At 42.3% G+C, this 21,848-nt stretch overlaps 1 protein-coding gene across 6 annotated transcripts in view; it reads left to right on the top strand.

Moving 5' to 3' along the window:
- SCUBE2 (signal peptide, CUB domain and EGF like domain containing 2) overlaps positions 1-21,848 on the top strand; it is a 63,680-nt gene that overhangs the window by 24,454 nt on the left and 17,378 nt on the right. For 3 of the 6 annotated variants that reach the window (XM_043549557.1, XM_037899780.2, XM_043549558.1), the window contains 9 exons: positions 1,613-1,729; positions 2,852-2,974; positions 4,544-4,660; positions 10,409-10,531; positions 11,029-11,145; positions 11,799-11,885; positions 12,613-12,720; positions 13,916-14,071; positions 14,433-14,636. In XM_043549557.1, coding sequence (XP_043405492.1) covers positions 1,613-1,729; positions 2,852-2,974; positions 4,544-4,660; positions 10,409-10,531; positions 11,029-11,145; positions 11,799-11,885; positions 12,613-12,720; positions 13,916-14,071; positions 14,433-14,636 — 1,152 coding nt within the window. The remainder of the gene's footprint in view (positions 1-1,612; positions 1,730-2,851; positions 2,975-4,543; positions 4,661-10,408; positions 10,532-11,028; positions 11,146-11,798; positions 11,886-12,612; positions 12,721-13,915; positions 14,072-14,432; positions 14,637-21,848) is intronic. The other 3 variants (XM_043549555.1, XM_043549559.1, XM_043549560.1) reach the window with 2 other exon arrangements.

Genomic DNA, 21,848 nt, shown 5'->3' with positions numbered 1-21,848 from the left:
AGTAGCCAGAAATTGGAGCCCAGAGTGAGAGCTGGACCCAGGAGTCGGAGCCCAGGTGCCAGAATCAGGTGCCAGAGCAAAAAGGCAAATCCAAAGTCAGAGGTTAGGAATCAGAGCCAAGGATCAGAACTGAGTTACCTGGAAGGAGGCAAGGCTGCCCAGGAACTGGATCTGCTGCAGGCCTGCTTCCAGACCGACTGTGCTGCAAACTTTGATTCCTGACAGTACTCCCTCCTTGAAGGTGCCTCACAGGGGCCTTGGGGCCTGGTTTCTCAGGGTACTTCCAATGGAACTCTCATAATAGGTCCAGGGCATGGATGTTCTTTGTTGCTTCCCAAGACTGCTTGTCCGGAGCATACCCTTCCCAGTCCACCAAGTACTGGAGCTTTCCCCTCACTAACTGAGAGTTGAGGATCCAGTGGACCAAGTACTTTCCTGTCTGTGGACTTTTGTGGGTGGTGGATTGAAGTGGTTTGGGTATGAGTTCTTGATATAGGGCTTTAAAAGTGAGATCTGAAAGACAGGATGGATCTTTAAGGACTTGGGCATCTATAATCCGAAGGCCACTGGCTTCACCCATTTTATAATTTTGAAGGGGCTCGGGTATTGGTAGTCTAGTTAGGTGGATGGGTGGCTTGATTTAAGTTTCTGGTCAAGAGCCACACTTTGTCCACTGTAGCCAGATTGGGGGCAGCCTGATAGTCTTCGTCTGCATGGTGTTTATGGGGTTCTTTGGCAGACTGCAAGTGTTCTTCAGCTCCCAGATGCCAGAGCCAACAGTCAGAGCTGAACTCAGGGGGTCAGGAATTAGATCCAAGAGTCATAACTTGGTTACCTGGAGTGAGGTGAGGCAGGAACAGGGCTGGGAACCAGCAGGCACAGGAGCTATTGCAACCATGGAGCAGCCACTGATCTGCTGCTGGTCTTAAAAGTCAGTCGACTGATTCTTCCAATCAGTCGGGCCAGCTGTGACCATTTTGTTGGGAGGCTGGCTCTGCTGCAGGCCCTGATTGCTGACACCTAGATTTGTGGAAGTAAAGCAGGGTCAAAGATGATGCTCAGGTTACGGGCCAGACTGACAGGTAGGATGGTGATGTTCTCTACAGGGATTGAGAAAGAAGGCGGCGGAGAGAGTTTTAGGGAGCAGGATTAGGAATTCTTTATCAGCCCTGTTGATTTGAGCTGATGGCATCCATGAGGAGATGTTGGAGAAACAGGCCAAGATTTTAATTTGGGCAGAAGGAGACAGGTCTGGAGCAGAGAGAGAGCATAGAGATGGTAGCTTAATTTGTGTTTATGGATGTAATTGCCCAAAGATAAGGTGTACAGGGAGAAGAGAAGGACAGACCCTTGAGGAAGCCTCACAGAAAGTTGGAGGTGGCTTGGGGAGGGATGGTGGTTGCCTATCTCCAGCCAGACGTCTTGCTAACACTGGTACATGCATAAATTAGGCAGACAGGCAAAGATACAAGGAATGTAGATATTTTCTTCCTTCTCTAAATATACAATATAGCTGAATAGAAATGGAGTGGGCCACTGCTAGCACCACATGCTACTTTATTTCCCTTACAACATTTCTGTACAAATGTTAGCTTTATTTTTTCTGTGTTAGAAACATGCGCTGTAAATAATGGTGGATGCGACCGCACTTGCAAAGACACCTCGACTGGAGTTCACTGCAGCTGTCCCATTGGATTTACACTCCAGTTTGATGGGAAGACATGTAAAGGTAGATTTTGCAGTTTTGGAAACATACCTGTATAAACACCTAGCAGCAAGTGCACTAATCTCAAAGGGAAACTAGTTGAAACATTCCTGAGAAAAAGCCAATGTGTATGTACCTGGGCATTGGAGAGCACGAGGGAAACACTGAAGGCAGGGAGAGATGCACAATCCCCTTGCACATGGTCCCTGTTGCACCAGACCTAGATATGGAGCATGTGAGTGCAAAGTATCTCTGCTTTGCCTTTGACACCCTTCCGATCTCCAGTATGGCCTCTTTTTCTAATCAGGAGGTAGCAATGCACTGGTGGTACAACGGAGGTAAATGTAGCCTCTAGTCCACCAGCCAAGGCATGCATGCAGGTTATTACAGGCGTATATCCCCAAGGAGGATCAGACCATCAGCCTGATATTATAACAAGCATTTGAAAGGTTTAAATATGAAGATAGGTGTGGAATTATTTATGTTGGGCCAAGCAGATATAACAAGAAATAAAGTGTTGAAAACGAGCAAAGGAGAATTTAAGTCACATGTTAGAATAAAATTCCCAAGAGTGAGGTCTTTTAGACTCATGCCAAGCAAAGGGATGGAGTCCCTTTTGCTTGACTCATTTAGAATTAGACAAAGAACTCAACAATCTGACACGGGCGTGGGCAGGGTAAGGTGACCCAGTAGGTCTCTTCTGTCTGTAACTGAAGCACTTTGGGGAGGAGGAAGAGAGAGAATTTTTAAAAAGTTAAGACCTTTAAAGAGAAAAGCTTAGTTTAAGGCTCTAAAGGCTTTCCAGAAGGATGAATGACTTTATCTTCTCTAATCATATGAGATAAGAAAGAGCCCTTCTGTATGTGTTTGCTCAAGTGAATGTGAATTTGATAGCAATATATTCGATTAAAGGAAATAATACAGAAATGGGCCTGAACTGCAAAGATCATTTCTGAATCTGAATTTTCCTGAAGTTCAAGGTGATTTAGTTATTGAATCTTGTTCAGGACTCTCCCTTCAGAGAACATGAACTTTCCAGTCATGTCCAGCTTTTTCACGCATAGAACATGTATATGTCTTTGGGATCTACCAACGAAAGGACACCGAAGATGTTCCTTTTCTTTGCTAATCACTTTTCTGTTACAGATATTGATGAATGCCAGGCCAGCAATGGAGGCTGTGATCATTTTTGTAAAAACACTGTTGGCAGTTTTGATTGCAGCTGCAAAAAAGGATTTAAATTATTGACCGATGAGAAGTCTTGTCAAGGTATGTGCATGGGGAGGCAAAAAAAAGTAAAATAAATAAGACTGGCTTGGATACCTACTGAAGTAATGAGGTGCTGGTAGACTCCCGAGTGATTGTCATGCTTTGGATTTCTTCTTTCTAAAGTTGCTGTTAAAAATCAAAGCCTTTGCCATGATATCAGAGTGGGAGATTTGTTTGAAAGGTTGTTCACTGTATGCTGAATGGTTATCTGAAAATAATAGAGATTGGCAGAAAATGGAACTATCAAGAAAGAAACTTCACTCCAGTGTGGGTATTTCTAATCTTCTTTTAGGTCAGACTTAACAGGACAAATATTTATGCAAAGCAAACTTGCCGGAGAAATGTAGGATTTCCAAGATTTCTGATGGAAGTTGTTTATGAATGTATATTTTAAGGATTTATATCTCCTTTTGTCTATGTTTTTTCTGTCACTTCTAGAACATTGTAAACTTGATGTAGCTTGATTTGGGCCTGATCCCTTAAAGAGCAAATTTGGGGTAAGACTCCAATTCTGTTTCCATCTATGTCAATGGGAGTTTTGCCACGGACTTCTATGGGAATAGAATAAGCCTCATCATGTTTAATATTTTTTTATAGCAGCATAGAGTACTTTTGATGATAATATAATAAACATTTAGGGCCTCTGATCCTGCTGCCCATGGAATCCATGGGAACTTTGCCATTGACTTCAGTGAGAGCAGAACTGGGCCATTACACTGAATTTGCTTTTTTAGGTAAGATGTACAATATACAAAATGATTAAAATGCCCGGGAAAAATTCAGCTGGATGAAGCAGACATTCTAGCCAGCATTAAAGACAAAGGCTTAAGGCATACAAAGCTTAAGCCCAAGATGTGCAGTGTAATGAATCTATGGCCTACTGATAAATGTATCCAGTGGTGTTCCACAAAGAGAAGAATAGACCCACGTGATGGTCCCTTCAGAGCTGCACTGAGGCACACTGCTTGGGCTGGGTGGAGGAAGCTTCTGCAGAAGCCCATGCTCTGTATAGCAAAGGAGAGCATTTGGGTTTCTAGGGGTACCAGTCTGATGCCTTTCACCTGCACGAATTCCCAACACTTCCTGTCCTTTTTTCGCCTTTGGGAGAGGTATTTCAATTGCTAGGTGAGGGGCCGAGCACAGATCTAAAACAAGCACTGCGCATGCACAGTTGAGGTAAATATTTGGCCTCCCAGTTTTGTCAAAGGCAGAAGGAAACAGAAAGTTACTTTGAAAATATTTTTCCTGCTGACTCTGCGTTGCCTTCCCTTGCAGAAGCATTTTTTTTCCCGCCGACAGTCTTTTGCAGTGAAGAGAACTTTGCAGATATTTATTTTAAACATTACTATTAAAAATATAACCTCGTTTACTCACTTGCCAAGAAATGTCTTACTTGGCAAACTAACTGCTTGCTTAAAAGTTGTTACTTCAATATGTTACAGACTAATGGCTTTAAAAGAATTCGCTTATCTCATATAAAGCTGTGTGTCTCTACATCCAACTTTGCTAGCTTATAAATGCTTCCTTGACAAGCCAAGAGACACTAACGTATCCTTTTAAAAATTACAGACATTGATGAATGTTCTTTTGAAAGGACATGTGACCATACGTGCATCAATCATCCAGGCTCTTTTGAGTGTAGTTGTAACAAAGGATACACTCTCTATGGCTTCACGCATTGTGGAGGTGAGTATACAAAGATACTCTTGCATATGTTTGTCAGAATGCAGGAGCAACGCGGAGGTGAGTATAAAAAGATACTAGTGTATATGTTTGTCAGAGTGAAGGAGCAATGCTCATTAACGTCAATGGGATCCATATGTCTAAAACCCTGTACAGCAAATTTATCCTTTGTCTTTTCCAGGCAGTTTTTCAAAAGGGGGGCCCATCCAAAAATGAAACACAATCCTTGACTATGTCTTTTTGCTTAAATGATTTCCCCCCACCCCCATCTATGTATTGGAAAGCAACAGGGACCATTAGAACAAACAGATGCATTCCACACGTAGATTCTAGGCCATGATCCAACAGTGTTTCCACATGAAAAATTCCCATTGATTTCATGTGGAGTTCTGTACACTAATTGAAAACTTGTAAGAAAAGGCTTCAAATGAATTATGATGTTAGATATTTTGCAGGCTTCCTTTAGAATAAATACACATTACCAACAAGCCTAATGGCCAGATCCTCATCTGGTCTAAGATGGTGTAGCTCCACTATAGTCATGGAGTTACACTGGTTTATACCAGCTAAGGATTTGGCCCTAAATTGTTTACTTCTGATTCCAAAGAAACCCTAAGTGAAAGAGACCAATATGTTGACATGAACCTTGATCTGACATCTGAAGCAAGGAAACTTGCAGAATGTTCATATGAAGCAGCCTGAGTTATTTGACACTAAATGAAAACAAAGCTATTTTCATATGAAACATGGGCAAGATCTTATATGACTACATATATGAATTCAGTTCAATGATAGGCAAATGTGAATATGAGGCAGAATGTGCAGGATTGACCTTGGGGACCATGATGCAAATACGTTGTCATGTTCACAATTCTTCTTTGCATCATATTGGGTGTTTCTAACCATGGGGATGAATTTAGGCTGAGATTCTCAGGGGAGCCTAAGGGAATTAGATACCCAGCACCCATTTCAATGAGATTTGGGCATCTAACTCCCAAGGTCTCCTTTGAAAATCCCAAACTCATTGCTTATTAATATGAGCGACTAATCACAGTTGGCTTGAGTCTTGTCTAATGAAGGCAGTTGCTGTGCAGACTTCCCCATACAGTATTGCCATTTTCCCCTCCTGACCTGCAACATCTCTGCCATTCCAGTCCTAGACCTTGTTTGGGCAGAGACAGACAATCAGTTTTGTGGTAGTTTTGCAATGTAGACAAACAGGACCAAATTAATTTCCCCTTTGTATTTCATGCAGTCTTATATGAACATCCTTCTATTAACATGGGACCTGATTCTGTCACCCCTGTTCATACTGACTGGTAGTAAGGTACCATGCACCTAGGGTGACCAGATAGCAAGTGTGAAAAATCGGGACAAAGAGGGTGGGGGGTAATAGGTGCCTATATAAGAAAAAGTCCCAAATATCAGGACTGTCCCTATAAAATCAGGACATCTGGTCACCCTACATGCACCCCTGACTCAGGGTAGGCAGTCACATCATTACCCTGTGGAGTGGGAACAGGGAACACAGGAGAATGGATGAACACTGCTGTTATGGAAACTCACAAAGATGCTGCTCCAGTGAGAGTGGAATCACTTCCAGGAAATAGCTTCACTTGACCATTCACATAGAAACTCCTGTTTATGGGTTTGATCCTGTGCCACTCAAGTCAATGGGAGAAAAATGAAGGCCTAAGAGAAATGTTTCATATGGTGTGGCATGTGATTCTGCAGTGCGTGTTAGAGATCAGGTGGGAAGACCTGTGTTTGCATCGGGCAGAGAAAAAAATATATATAGCATTGGGAATAATGACAGTGAGAGTAGCCAGCACGAGGTGAGACTGCCCACCTGGCTTCCTAAGAGCTGCATGCTGCAAACATGCCAATTTAGACTTTTTGGTTTATCATCTTTGAGTGTGGTTGTTCCAACCTCTACCTCTACTGAGCCCAGCTAAAGAGAGACAAAAATATGACAACATTGCTGTCAAAGTTCAGAGCAGTTTCACCTGTATTTCCCCTCTGTGGTCCAGCCAGGGCACTTGCTTTCAGGCTTCCAACTCTGCAGCCATTGCCTCTCTTGGGTGGAGACCTGCATCTCTCTCCCTTCTGATGGGGTACTTCTAAGCCCAACAGTTCCCTGACTATACTGTGACCTCCTCAGCAAAAGACAGGCTGCCTAAGCAGGCCTGCTTCACTTCTCTCCTCAGAGATGGGACACGGTGTAATCAACACAGTTAAGTTACCACACAGCTCTTTCTAAGCAAGCCCGTTTATTCTTAAGATAAAAGCATCACAGAGAAAACATATTTAAACAATAGAAGAATTTACATGGATGCCAATAAGCTCACCAGAGATCACCCCACACTCCAATAAGAGCTCTTGCTGGTAATGAGTCCTTCCAGTCCCAGATAGGGTTTTTTCCCTGTGGGCACAGGTTCATCACAGCTTTAGCTGAAAACCATCACCCAAGTCTTATGGGGCCTCACTGGGCTCAAATCCTTCCAACCCTTCCCTAAGGATTGGAGATCCTCGTTGGACCGAGGTCCTGTCCATTTGCTGGATCAGAAAGAAGGGCCTGAGTTAGTTTTAATTCAGGCTATTTATCCAAAAATCCTTTTGTCTGCTGCTCTCTGGAGAATCCAGTTTGAACCATGTGAGTCTCTTGCCAAGTGGTGGTAACCCTCTGACATGATTCAACCTTTGTGAATTTGCCTGACCATCTCCCACTGCTTTTACTTCATGGAGTGCTGTGGTTCCTTCCCCCCATGGAAATGCATACAGTCCCTCAATAGTACGTAATCATTGGCACTTTTAATAGAATAAACTCCTAAAATCAGTGAGTTTTGACTTAATTCAATAAGGTTTGTTCAGGATATTGCAGGATACTGTGTTGTGTCATATGCAGTGAAACCCATTTATGGACTCTATTGGCCAGAAGAATATCAGTCCTCACAAAAGTTCCTCCATATTAACTGTACATCATTATGTGACCACCCATTATAACGGAGAAAAATAGCAGTCCCTTTGGTGTCTGTTACTAAAAGGCTTCCCTGTATATTATTCAGAGTGGTAGCCATGTTAGTCTGTATCAGCGCAAACAGTGAGGAGTCCTTCTGGCACCTTAGAGACTAACAAATTTATTTGGGCATAAGCTTTCATGGCCTAAACCCACTTCATTGGATGCATGGAGTGGAACATATAGTAGGGAGGTATAAATACACATCTTTTTCAATATGAAAAGATGGGAGTTGCCTTACCAAGTGGGGGGTTAGTTCAATTCAATTAAGGTGGAAGTGGGCTGTTCTCAATAGTTGACAAGAAGGAGTGGAAATCACTTTTGTAGTGCTAATGAGGCCAATGTAAACAAGGGGCCCATTTCAAACAGTTGACAAGAAGGTGTGAGTATCACCAGGGGGAAATTAGTTTTTGTAGTGACCCATCCACTCCCAGTCTTTATTCAGGCCTAATTTGATGGTGTCCAGTTTGCAAATTAATTCCAGTTCTGCACTTTCTTGTTGGAGTCTGTTTTTGAAGTTTTTTTGTTGAAGAATTGCCACTTTTAAGTCTGTTATTGAGTGTCCAGGGAGATTGAAGTGTTCTACTGGTTTTTGAATGTTATAATTCCTGATGTCAGATTTGTGTCCATTTATTCTTTTGCGTAGAAACTGTCCGGTTTGACCAATGTACATGGCAGAGGGACATTGCTGGCACATATCACATTGGTACATGTGCAGGTGAACAAGCCCCTGATGGTGTGGCTGAGTCCTATGATGGTGTCCCTTGAATAGATATGTGGACAGACTTGGCACTGGGGTTTGTTGCAGGGTTTGGTTCCTGGGTTAGTGTTTTTGTTGTGTGGTGTGGTTGCTGGTGAGTATTTGCTTCAGGTTGGGGGCTGTCTGTAAGCGAGGACGGGGCTGTCTCCCAAGGTCTGTGAGAGTGAGGGATCGTCCTTCAGGATAGGTTGTAGATCTTTGATGATGCACTGGAGAGGTTTTAGTTGGGGGCTGTAGGTGACGGTTAGTGGCGTTCTGTTACTTTCTTTGTTGGGCCTGTCCTGTAGGAGGTGACTTCTGGGTACTCTTCTGCCTCTGTCAATCTGTTTCTTCACTTCACCGGTGGGTATTGTAGTTTTAAGAAAGCTTGATAGAGATCCTATAGGTGTTTGTCTCTGTCTGAGGGGTTGGAGCAAATGCAGTTGTATCTTACAGCTTGGCTGTAGACAATGGATCATGTGGTGTGGTCTGGGTGAAAACTGGAGGCATGTAGGTAAGTATAGCGGTTAGTAGATTTCCGGTATAGGGTGGTGGTTATGTGACCATCGCTTATTAGCACTGTAGTGTCTAGGAAGTGGACCTCTTGTTTGGACTGGTCCAGGCTGAGGTTGGTGGTGGGATGGAAATTGTTGAAATACTGGTGGCAGAAAGCTGCAGCAAGCCCACAGAAAGGGAGTGGGAGAGAAGCAATTGTGAGCATGACCCTGAGAGAGAGCAGAGAGACAGAGCTCCTTGGGACCTGGGTCACACGACTGTCTGGGAATCACGAGTCAGGAAACTGCTTGGTGTTGCACCCAGTGTGTTAGGAACCAGCGTGTAGGCGATCAGACCTTGTGGTCAGAGTGGAGCTGGAGTTGGGAGTTTAGCCAAGGGTCAGAGCCAGACTCAGAATCAGGAATCGAGTCGGAGTTGGTAGCCAGAAGATGAGCTGGGGTTGGAACTGGGAACTGGTAGCCAATGTTCAGGAGTGAAACGTGAGGGCAGGAGCCGAGACAAGGCAAGGATTAGGCATGGAGCAGGAGCAAGGCAGGAACCGAGGACAGGGGCAGGTACAGGAGTAGAGCAGGATTTGGGAGCGGGAGTTGGATATGGATCACAGGAGGCAGGCAACAGCAGAGTCTAAGGCAGCAGCAACAGAGAGAGACTGTGCACAGTGCTCGGACAGCCCATAAAGGTCACTTCCTGGCTTCAGTAGTGGGTGTGAACCAATCAGGCAACCACACACCTTGGGCATTCTGGTAGGTCTTCCTGTGGAGCCTGACCTTTCAGGATTGGTGAGGTATCTTCATCTATCTCCTTTGGTGGTGACAAGGGAGTATCAGAGACCCAGGGCTCCTACAGCTCCAGGTTCTAAACCCACTGAAACGGAGGTCCAACATCCTCCTATCCTTACCCCCTATGTTCAGGAGAACAAGGCTTTGTGTATGTTCTTTATAATTAAACAGGATTGCATGGACACACAAAAAACTACCTGACTTGTACAACTGATTTCTCACCCTAATGGAAGCAACCTGTCAAGGCCCTGAATATTGGCTAAGAACTCAGCCTAAAGGGGTAACGATATGCGGCAGAGTATTGCCCCCGTGTACTCATTAACAGTGAGATAAAATGTATTGCAACATATTTATGCATCTGAACGTTTAAGAAAAATGGTCAGTTTGAATCTTGTATGTTATTGTCTGATTTTGTTCCAAACTTAATAAATAACCATAAACAATGCACTGTTAACTTTTGAAATACATTGCTGAGGCTGGAACATTTGTAACAGTCAATTTGCAGCATATTTAACACACAACTAAACCATTTTGATCAGCCAAAGGGTGGTAGGGAATGCAGATGCATATAGGGTCCAATTTTCAAAAGTTGCCCATAGAATCAGATCCAAATGATACAGAGCAGCACTGTGATTTCAGCACTGTGTGAAAATGATACTAGATTAATATTTTTAAAAGGCCTTTTTCTCCCTCCTCTTTAGATATTAACGAATGTAGCATCAACAATGGAGGCTGCCAGCAGACCTGTGTGAACACATTGGGGGATTATTACTGTCAGTGTCATTCCAGCCACAAATTACACTGGAATAAAAAGGACTGTGTCGGTAAGGTGCATAGAAGATGTATTTATACTTTGGGTGTGCTTGAAAGCTATGCAGCTCAAGGCAATGCTGAAAATTTTGATCCATCCAACAAATCAGCATGGATCGTTATTTCCTTCATTAGATTTCTGCTTTACTTTTTAGTCAGACATGATGGCCATTGTTGAAACAGGTGAAAAACAGGAGATACTTTGAGGGGTTTTGGTGCTTTCTTTTCTGTGCTTTTATCTAGGCTTATTCTTTCATTCTCTTTTGTGCTTTCCTGCATGAAAAAATATGCTGGGATAGTTTTACGTGAAAGGAAATTACACACGGTGTTTGATCCATGTGTGATTTTTTTTTTTTTAGTTCCCTCCCACTTCTCTCTGTACAAAATATTAATTGCATGGATGCAGTTTGGTACCAGTTATGTGGCAGATGTAGCTGCAAGTCTGTCTCTCTGTATGGTGAATGCCGATGTTTTACTTCTCCCATGAGTGTTTGTGTTTTATCCTGTTTAGAGATAGAGGGGTCCCTGCCTGATAATATATCACCCAAAGTATTGCTGTCCTGTACAAAGAGCGATAGGAGCGATAAATGCATCTTAAACTGTCCCTCCGAGGTCCATTTGATTTCTGGTAAGTCCAAACAGAACAAAACATGAGGCTGTTCAATATGTGCTGCTATGTAGAGAATTTAAGAATAACAATACTTACTCTTGTAAAAGCCTGTAATAAGTAATGAAAAAAGAGAAACCTTTTCTGTTTATATAGGGATTTTCAGGTCCCTGCCAGAGCCCTAGGAATCCCCCTTTTTCTGACTTGTATAACTACTCTACCCTCAGATCCCTTAGATCATAACCGATGCTTTCTTCGGTGAAGAGGATTTGATAGAAATTCCAGTGCTGTCCGTGGCATTCCACGACTGGCCAACATAGTTCAGGAAAGTGAGGCACTCGATCCTCTGCATCTGAGCATGCTGCCTGCACGGCACTCCCAGTCCCTGTGTCCAGGGGAACAGGAAACCAGGACCGGCCTTTGGTTAAGGACCACGTACAAACAAGAGGGCAAAGCCACATTTATACCTGACCTCTTTTAAAACATTGATTATTTAAAAAGATGCAGGTAGTTACCCCAAGCTCTGACTTTGGAAATTACCTAAGTGTTCCTTTTTAAAAAGGGAATAAAGATCAGCACACTACTAATGTCTTAAAACCTGTGTGGATATCCCCAGTCTGTGTGTATAGCCTGCATCCTGCCTTTAACGTCTGCCTGTATAATCTGTCTGTTAGGAATGCAAGACGCCTACACTCTTACCTGTGGCAGCTCTTCTCAGCTTAAGAAAAAACAGCAAAATACAAATGAATCTACTTGCCTCGGTAATTACTAGACTTACATGCTGCATGACTTGGCTCATCTCTTTTAGTAGGGCAGTGTAAAACAGGGGTATATTATTCAGTTTTTGTGGTGTTCTCTCCATCAGTTTATTACCTTCTTTTTTGCTTCCTCTTCTTTACCCGAGTGTGCACAACACACGCACAGTGACCCTGCTCAAAGTCTGCGCGCTGCTTCACCAGCATCTCCTGCATTCCTGAGCCATGCAAATGAGAATACAGAAAAGGGTCAGTAGCTAAGGCGAACAGCAGGGCTGAGGATTTAGAAGTGAGAGGATTTAGACCTCTCTTGAGGTACCCAGGTGGAAATATTTTGGCTATATATAACATATATAGTTTGTTTAGTTGGATAGTAAAATTTATGAAGCATACTACTATAGATAAGCGTAGGGAGACAGATCTTCAGCTAGTGTTAATTGACATATCTCCTTTGAGTTCAGTGAAGCTGAGGACCTTGCCCTATGATTGTTATTGTTCCTGGTTTGTTAAATAAAATATATCCCAGCTTGTTAACTCCAGTTCTAGTTATGAACTAACTTACCAGCCAAAGAAAACTGGTATCCAGTGATGCCAGCTCTGCACACACAAAAAGCGGCATTTTAGAGATGGATAGTTTTACAGGTTATAATGTCATTTTAGTGACCTGCTTGACATTGCCTTAGTATTTTCAGTCTTTTTCTCTTTGAAAGTCACACTTTCTTGTTTCTCTCAGAAGATACCTCAACCATCAAGACAAGTGTAACCTTTAAGTTTAATGAAGGAAAATGTAGTTTGAAAAAGACTGAGATGTTTCAAGAAGGACTGCAACAGATAATACCAGGTAAGGATGTATACCTGAAGGTAAGCAGGCTAATGCTGTAATTCAGGGATTCTTAAACATTTTCATGGCATGGGCTACATTTTAATAGTCCAAGAACTTTGCAGACTACCTCTCCTTGCCTTGTTGATCCTATGGCCCATGCCTCTTCCCAGTCACATCTCCTGCTTCTTCTGTCTCCCTGGGACTTGACGTGTATGATCATACTGTGTCCCTGATGCCACATTGAAGAAGCTCCTGGCTTTTCTCTTTCTGGTGACTGTGGTCCCCAAGGTTGGCTCCTGATTTTCTTCCTTCCACTTATGCACCAGTAGGTCCTAATGGTCTGGACACAGCGAGACTGGCTCCTCCCACTTGTTTCCAGCTTCTTTCTGGTGGAAGGATGAGCTGGAAACCTGTAAAGGCAGCTGGAAACAAGAGGGACGATGCGATCTGCCCACAGGGCACTGTTTGAGATGACTCTGAATATTCTTTATAATGCAAACAAGATGCAGAATGAGGTACTTTTACTTTATTGAATATGAAGAATCAAATCAGCATGCCAAGTTGTTTGGCTTTGAAAGAATAGGAGTGATCATCTGTACTACACCCTTAGCAAGAACATATATTTATCCCAGAGCCAAAATGTGCTCCGAATGTTTCCTTAAATTGAATTTGTTTCCTTAGGGAAACTTTAAACAATAGTCTTTGTAAGGCCTGTGCATACTGGGACTAGGCCCAGTTGTGTGGAAAAACTGTGGTAAGCTAGTATAGTTTTCACACACTCTGAGACCAGAGCAGGCAAGAGTTTTTCCATTGAAAAATGTGCTAATGAGTAACACATTCTGTGCAGGGAATACCATGGTTCTAATACGTTTACACAGGCCAAAAAAGATGCACGAGGACCCAGCTAACGGCAGCTACATTTAAGCCATCTGGTAGCGTTAGCAAGGTTCTAATCTCAGTCTGGATAGTACCTTATGCACAGTGAGGCCAGATCCTCAGCTGGTGTAAATTGTTATTGGTCCATTAAAGTCACTGAAGCTACAGCAAAGTACACTAGCCAAGGATCCAGCCCAGTTGCTTGTAGTTTATTAGCATGTGGAGTTAATCATTTAGTCCCCTAGCAGTCTTCATAACAAAATATTTACTGAGCTGTAGTGAATGTCCAGTAACATAATTGGCCAAGCTTTCGCTTCCTTTAATTTTGTTCATACAGATTATCGTAACTCAGTAATGGAGAGCTTCTACTATGTAAACCTAAAATGCAGCTCTGGAATGAAAGTTCTCGGCGCCGTCAGCAGACCCACGACAGCTAAAGAAATGTTTATCACAGTGGACTTTGAGCTTGAGACAAACCAACAGGAGGTGACAGGTTGGTTGGAGAACAATCCAAGGTGCAACGGAGGGCTTCTTGCAGTTTGATCCTTAATTTCTTTCTTTCACTTTCATCTTTATGCAAAAAATAATAATAAAAAAAGTATCTCCTGTTTTGAAGCTTCATTTTACTGGTTTGGAAAGTATGATATATATGCCTAGTTCCTAAGATCATTAAAAATTATCCGTTTGTTCATTTTCTTCTGGCCTGCTGGTGTTCTCCTTAAAGATTTGACCCCTGCTTCACAGTTTTCATTCTCAGTTGTTTGCATTGACCAGTGTTTTAAACCAAATATTCTCGCAACTGTCATTTATACTAAAGTTCTCTGCTCCTAATTTTCATCCTTGTTACTTTGTAGACACATGTGATTTGAGCTGTGCTCGAAAAAGGACTGAGAAGAGACTCCGCAAAACAATTAGAACCTTGCGGAAGGCAATCAACAGGGAGCAATTCCATGTTCGTCTCTCTGGCATGGACCATGAAGTGGCCGAAAAGTCTCCCAGACTCTCGAATCCACAGGAGTTCTGTGGCATGGGACAAATGCGTGTGGATAACAGATGTGGTAAGCCCAGTGTGGAACAAATCTAACTTTGGGACAAACCACTTTGCATCCATTTCAGCATCTTGCTCAGGATTGGTGAGCACTGAGGAATGGGGAGAGAGTGAGGGAGCTTCACCAGAATAAAAAAGGAAAACAGTATAAGGAGGTGTAAGATATTGTGCACAGTGGGAATTTATGTTGGGCTCAGAGCATGTGTGATTGGGGTAACAAAGTAGAGCAAGTACTCTATTCTGCACTCCCTGGTAGATGACATATTGCCTATAAGGAGTTAGGAAGTGGGGATAGTATTGATCTTTAATTGTCCTTGTAGTTTACCAAATATGTTTTTTAATTATGATGTTAATGGGTTTTGCTGTGAGTCTCACTTAGTGTCTGAATATGCAAACATATCATCTTTGTCTAGTCCCCAACCCAAAGCAGATTTTAATGAAATCACATTCTCTTTGCTAGTTGAGGCCTTGTGTGACTCACAGAAAGCAGGGTTTTTATAGGGGAACACCGAGCAAATCTTAATGATCTTGGTACTAGCGGGTGCCACCATAACGCGGCCAGTGATAAATGCTTCCAAAGGACAAAGGTTTAGGGAGAAGGGTCAGATGTTATCTTAATAGGGGCCTAATGACCATGACGGCTAATTCAAGTCGCACGGTGTATGCAGTATGTAACTGCTATTGCAAACCAATAAGCCTTTAAAATGCTTGTCAAACTAAATTTGACTTTTTGTTAGTGTGTCTTCCAGCAGCAACCCTTTTTTGCTCTGGATGTGCAAACTCTGGAAAACTTGGAAGCATCTCTGAATTTCATATAATTAAGAAAATGTAATTAATGGTTAAACACCTTTATGCAAGGAGGCCGGGTCCAAGGGAGCTGGACATACACAGCACCCAAACTGCTCAGGAATGTCAGAAATGAGCTGGAAGTTTCATTTCATTCTTAGTAGCTTTGTAATAAGGCAGGGCAAAGCTTTGGATACTTCACTGAGTGTGGATATTGAAAAGTTTTCAAGTCTTTCTAGTGGAGAAAGGAGGGAAAGTCCCTTCAAGCCTTCTGGAGTTTGTGGTGCAGCAGAGAGTTGGGGAGGACATGGGACCTTGAGATGGTTGTTCCCTTCTTCATGTTCCATGCTTGGAGTGAGCGGTTTACGGACATATCTCATATGGACAAATGATTTAAGGGAAGGCAAAAACTGGCTAAAGATTCCCAATCTGTGAGGTGTTACCAGATAATTACCCTCATCATACCATTTACCAGCCAATCATATGTTTCCTCTCCTCATACCCATTTCACAGATCTCTATCAATATCATATATGATATTTATATGCAGCATCCTTCATCCTGATATATGAACTCCTTTCATACACCAACTCTGAAATGCAGCCACTTTTGCCCGTTGGCTGCGGTTAAAGGCAGAAAAAGCAAAAATCATGGTGCTATAAACTATGGCGTTTTGGGTAATAGAGACAAAACATACTTAACTTGGGACAGTATGTCAGCTTCCAAGCTGCCTGAATTAATCTGACTGGAAAAAGATAATGGTGGTTAGCTAATATGTCGATGAACAAACTAGAAATATTATAGGGCAGATTGATTGATTGCACACACAAAATCAGAACTCATATGGCTAAACTATGTCCTGATTTTCTTGGCAACCATTTTCTGTCATCCAGATCTGTAGTGGCTTAGTTATAAATAGGAAGTGGGACATGCAGAGCCATGTGAGAGGATGTGTGTAATTATTTTCCTGTAATTTGCAGAGACATTTCTTACTCATTAAAACTCAGGAAGCTTTCGTTCCATTTCTGTGCTAAAAAAGGAGGCTTCTGCAGAGTGGTAAGAAAGATTGTTCTGGCCATGGCTAGCCTCTGTCACATTAACTAAAACAGAGGATGGCCCTGTGAGCACAAACATCAAGAGGAGGGACTCAGATAAGCTGTTCAGTGGTACTGGGAACTGAATTGGTTCTCCATTTTCTCCAGTTACATCACAAACAAAATACTCAGAGATCTTTGGGCTCCATTCTTTCTGTGCCTCTGCCCTGGGAATCTTTTCAGGGTACTGCATTGTGATCTATTTTCAAATTCATCTATTTTGTCTCTTTAAAACATAGTTTTCTGAATCTTTCATAAGTTTAGCAGTGGATGAGTTTAGTTCATTAGTTCTGTCCTCCATAGTGCTGATCCTCTGCCCATCTGCAGTCAGTCCGCCCTTAGTCTCTGCCTGTTACGTCAGAGAGGAACCTAAATGATCAATCTTTGCATTTACTTTATTTTCCATTTACAAGCTGGCTTGCAAAATGTCTGCATTGGAGGCCTGATCCTGCCTCACTGAAGTCAATGGAAGCTTCCGTGTGGGAAGGATAGGCCCTAAAGGGACAGGGCTAGAATCCTCACTAAGGGCTATGGCACCATTTTTGGCTGCGAACTCTAAAAATGGCACTGGGACTACTGCTACCTCTCACCACCAGCCAGAAGGAACAAAGCTAAGGAGCGGCTGAAAAAAAACAGTAAGAAGAAAGAATTTGGAGTACTGTAGAGAGCAAGACGGGGGTATTAGGGGAAAAAAATAGTTCAGGGATGTACGTAGGTATGAGATGAAGTAGTATGTTGTTTGTTTTGCGGTAGTTCCTGAAGGTCCCAAGCTACTGTGCTAGGCACAGTAAAGACACATGGAAAAGGAGGCACTTTGAACGCGAGGATGACTATGTAGCAAGAGATAGCGAGTCAGTGAACGGATTCAAGGACATAACAGGAGTAGGAGATAACTTTGGCAACAGGATTTTGAATAGACTGGTTCGAAGAGAAGGGAGCGGCAGAGGGACAGGAGCAGGTAGACTCTTAGCATGGACGGGGCTTTGTGGTGCGGATATTGAGTAAAGGGCAGCTTGCGGTTCAGAAATTTCAAATATCCTATTTAGAACAAAATAAATGTCTGGAATCTTAGGAGACTGCCTCTGAATAAAATTCACCTCAGTGCACACAGCCTGCTTTACAGAGTCACAGGGCCTTGTGCTGGCCCTCAATACTTGGATGAATTTATCACCTCTGAGTAGCGTCCAGACTATAAAAGGTGTCCGTTAAGTGGAAGGTAAAGGTGCAGCCTGTGCTGTAACAACTATTGTATTGGGTGCTCCAGTTAAAACTCTGGATTCTCTCATGTAGCTTAACCAGGAGTTGGTTTTGTAGACAGGAGAACTTTATTTAACTTAGTCTCTAAGGTGCCACAAGTACTCCTGTTCTTTTTGCGAATACAGACTAACACGGCTGCTACTCTGAAAGCTGCTACAGTGTAGACGGGCCCTTACCTTCCATTTAGCAGCAATTCCTGCAATCTGGACATTATTCACATTCCCAGCCTTTTCCTTTCAGTTTTTTCCCTTCTGTTATAGCCTCTTCTGACTTATTTTTCTTTCTCCCTCAGTCTCAATTTTTCCTTTTCATTATTTTCCTCTTTTATATGCACTAGTTTCTTTAGAATTAGTTTTTATTCCTTTATTCTGATTTCCCCCTCCAAATTCAATATTTGTTCTCTTTTTCCATAAATGACTCAATCCCTTCTTCACACAGTTGCTATTTTATCTCTTTTCCACTCTTATTTTCCTTGGTTTTCTTCCCTAATGTCTCATCTTCCTCAGGATTTTATTGTTTTTATTTATTTGATTACTTCCTTTTCCACGTTGTCTTGTTGTTATCAATTTTTTATCTCCTTTCTCCAGGCGTTGCCCTTATTTCTGTTTTAAATGTCTCCCCATCATTCTTTCCCTAAGCTTTTCTTCCCCCTTCACACTTTTTTGCTGGTGTTTAGAGTGGGGTTACAGACTGGGTTGCTTTCTCCTCTGCAATCCCAGATGATTTCCTCCCCGCCTTCTCTTTGATTGTTAGGCAGAAGTTGAAACCTTGCAATGATCAGGGAGGGATTCTGGAAGCTAATGCTTTAGCTTTATTTCAGATGGACAGATTGGTTGGACAAATATTATGTACAACAAGATAATAAGAGCAGCAATGAAAAAGACATGGCAGAGATTCTACCTACTCCCACACAATTGAATTCAGTTACATAGGCCCTGATTCAGCAAAGTACTTAAATATATGCTGATCTTCTACCATGAGCAGTCCCACGGAAGTTAAAGGCTGAATTAGGGCTATAATCTCTACATACCTGTAACAATCTCTTATTTAGTTGGTCTCCTTTTCAGTGATGGTTTTATTAGTTAATATATATTGTTGAAGGGGGTTCCAGTGAAAACTCTTCTGTTATGTTCAGCATTTGATGTCAGGAATCATTTTTTGAAGAAAACATTTTTTTCCTCACCCTTCCTCTTTTAAGCTCCCAAGGTCCAAACTGGAGCACAATATGACATAAAATTCCTAGACTAGGGACACGACAGGCTATAATAGAAAATCTGTTACTAGTGCAGTCTGCCTCTCCTAAAGCTGGGTGTTTGCATGTACATTCCTGGTAGATAGTTGTTGATGCTAAAAGCAAGGCCATCACTGGTTCAGGAGCATGGAATCTTCCATCTAAAGGCTGTCAGTTCAAATCCAGTTCAGGTTGACTGAAAGTTGATCTTTCAGTTCAACAGCTGATGGCTGTTTCGCGGTCTCGGTGCAGTTGAATTTCGTGGTCTTAGTCTGATGGTTCCATTTGTAGATATTGTTAAAGTGTGCTCTGTTAAAGAGATATCTAGACAGTTGTTAGAAAGAATTCAGTCTACTGGCACATAAGAATATGTAGCATTGAGTTAGTAGATTCAATAAAACTGTTGCCTTGCACTGCAAATGGCTCCCAGTTTGCAGCTCTGAGAATGTAGCTCCTAAAACTTACCACAAAAAAAAAATCCCCATAATTTCCCCTTTATTAGCAATCTTAGGACTTGAACAGGCATGGAGACTGAACTGCTTTCTTGCTCCTAGAGGTGATCCTCCCCCACATCAGGCTTACGTCATTGTGCTGAAAGGGATGCGGGTTTGAAAGCTGTAACTTCAAGATGGGCTCATTCAGGGAAACTGGAAATGCCAAATGATCCTTGAGGAGGTGGCGATTCATCATCCTGGAAGTTTTTTGATGGCTTTATCTGCATGTCGAATATACGTCAGGGTGCCTGGTTACAGCAAGACTCTCCACTAATGTGGTTACAAACATTGGTTCTGTAGTGCAGACTGGACTTTCACCATGTTTCACTAAAGCCTTACTCTGACCAAGATCAAATGTCTAAACATTGACAGTTTCTTATCAGTGCCTAATTTACTTGGAATATTTGTATCGGAGAAGAGGGGGAGCAGTGGCTGACAACATCCATCAGGGGCCTCCTCTCCTACTGGGACATTTTCCAATGAGAGAGGGGAAGCCAGCTCTTGAAACTTTTTCCATTGCTTTGACAACTGTGCTGCTGATGTATTTTGGCTACATCATTCCAGTAGAGCTGCCTCCCTTGCGTCCAGTGAACATTCTGTGTTGGATGTGTGGTAGGTGGGGCACCCTGAACAGCCCAAGTGATGTGCGCAAGGCAAAGGTGACGCAGCAGCTGGCACTGTTCCTTGAATTTCCCATAATGCATCAAGAGCGTCAGCATGCTCTGCTGCATTGTAGTAACACAATGAAAGAGCATTCCGTCTGGGGGTATGTGTATATCAAAATTAACAGCAGTCTCTTTAGTGGTCAGTAGGTGTGAATAGCTCTGGTATGTTAGGGCCTGATTTGGGGAGGTGCTGAGCACCTCATCTTCTATGGAAGTTCATAACGTTGGTTGCTCAACACCATGCAGGTTTGTCTATACTACGGGATTAAGTCGAACTAAGTTATGCAACTCCAGCTACGTGAATAATGTAGCTGGAGTCGACGTAGCTTAGGTCAACTTATTGCAGTGTCTACACTGCACTGGGTCAACGGGAAAAATTCTCCCATCAACTTACCTTACGTTTCTCATTCCGGTGGAGTACCGGAGTCGATGGGAGAGCGATTGGCGGTCCACCTAAGACCCACTAAATTGACCCCCCCATTGGATTGATCACTGCAGCGTCGATCCACAGTAAGTGTAGACATGCCCTTAGTTTTGAGAGCGAATCCAAAGCAATGAGAAATCACCATTGAAAACACAGCGGATTCCCATTGTTTGCATGTTCTATGACACTGGGATTCTAAAAGACAAAGTATGAAAAATATGTTTAAAGAGAAACACAAAAGGCCTGTCTGCCTTTTCATTTGTTGCAATTAGTAAATGTATTTTCACACAGCTAAAATCCAACACATTACTTTTTTTTTTTTCACTTTTAGAGAGCTGACAGGCAATAAATTCTCAAAGGAGAGAGGAAAGTGCAGTTCATACTGCTAACCTGCTTGCTTTCACGATAATAGACATAAATCCCTAAGACACATCATCTCTCCATGTGACCAAAGTCTGTGAACTGTTAAAAACAATAACTTCAAGGACGCTGCTTAGGAATCAATTTGCATCAGTTATTTGTGATTTTCCTTATAAAGTCAAGGCATGAATCTTAGGAAAATGGTTAGATGCTAGATCATGACCTCTTTTATGAAGTTCACTTTAGCCACTGAAATACCAAAGTATTTGTCAATAGAGTCAAATGCTCAAAGAGTAAAGTGTTGAAAAGAGTGGAAGAGTCTTTAAATGTCTTTGTAGCTAGTAATCCTGGCTCCCTGTGGGGGCTCCCCCCTTTTTTTCCGTCCGAAAAGCTTTCACATATATATTTTTAAAAACAGCTGCTTGCGATTCAAGAATGGGATTTTAATGGGCATTGAAGACAAACAAAGACAGCAGCTACAAAAATGAAGTCTACTGGAGGCAATTGCTCCTTTTGTTCATTTGAAGAAAAACAAGCAGGTTGCTGGAGGAGGGGAGAAAGCAAAGAAAGCCAGTGGAATTCTTGATTTTGCCTTGTTTGCAAATCTTTAGACCTTGTTTTAACTGGGTATTTCCCATATTTCATGGGACACCTTCCATTTTGTGGCTTTGTGAGATGAGAATCAAATTTTTAGCTTTATTTAAACAAACATTGGCACAAAAGAATTTGTGTTTAACATTTTTCTTAGGTTTCCTGCTTAGAGGATTAGTTGTGTCATTCTTACTACACAAATAGTGCCACTGATTTCTCTGGGTGATTTCTGTAGTCAGGTACAACTTGCCATGAGAAAGGAATGTATAATTGAGCCTAAAGAAAGATCTGTGTCCCTTGGATAACAAATCTTTTTGTTTA

Source organism: Chelonia mydas, chromosome 6 (genome assembly GCF_015237465.2).
Source record: "Chelonia mydas isolate rCheMyd1 chromosome 6, rCheMyd1.pri.v2, whole genome shotgun sequence".
NCBI lineage: Eukaryota > Metazoa > Chordata > Testudines > Cheloniidae > Chelonia > Chelonia mydas.
The sequence above is the reverse complement of the archived record's forward strand: the minus strand, read 5'-3'. Positions and strand labels throughout refer to the sequence as shown.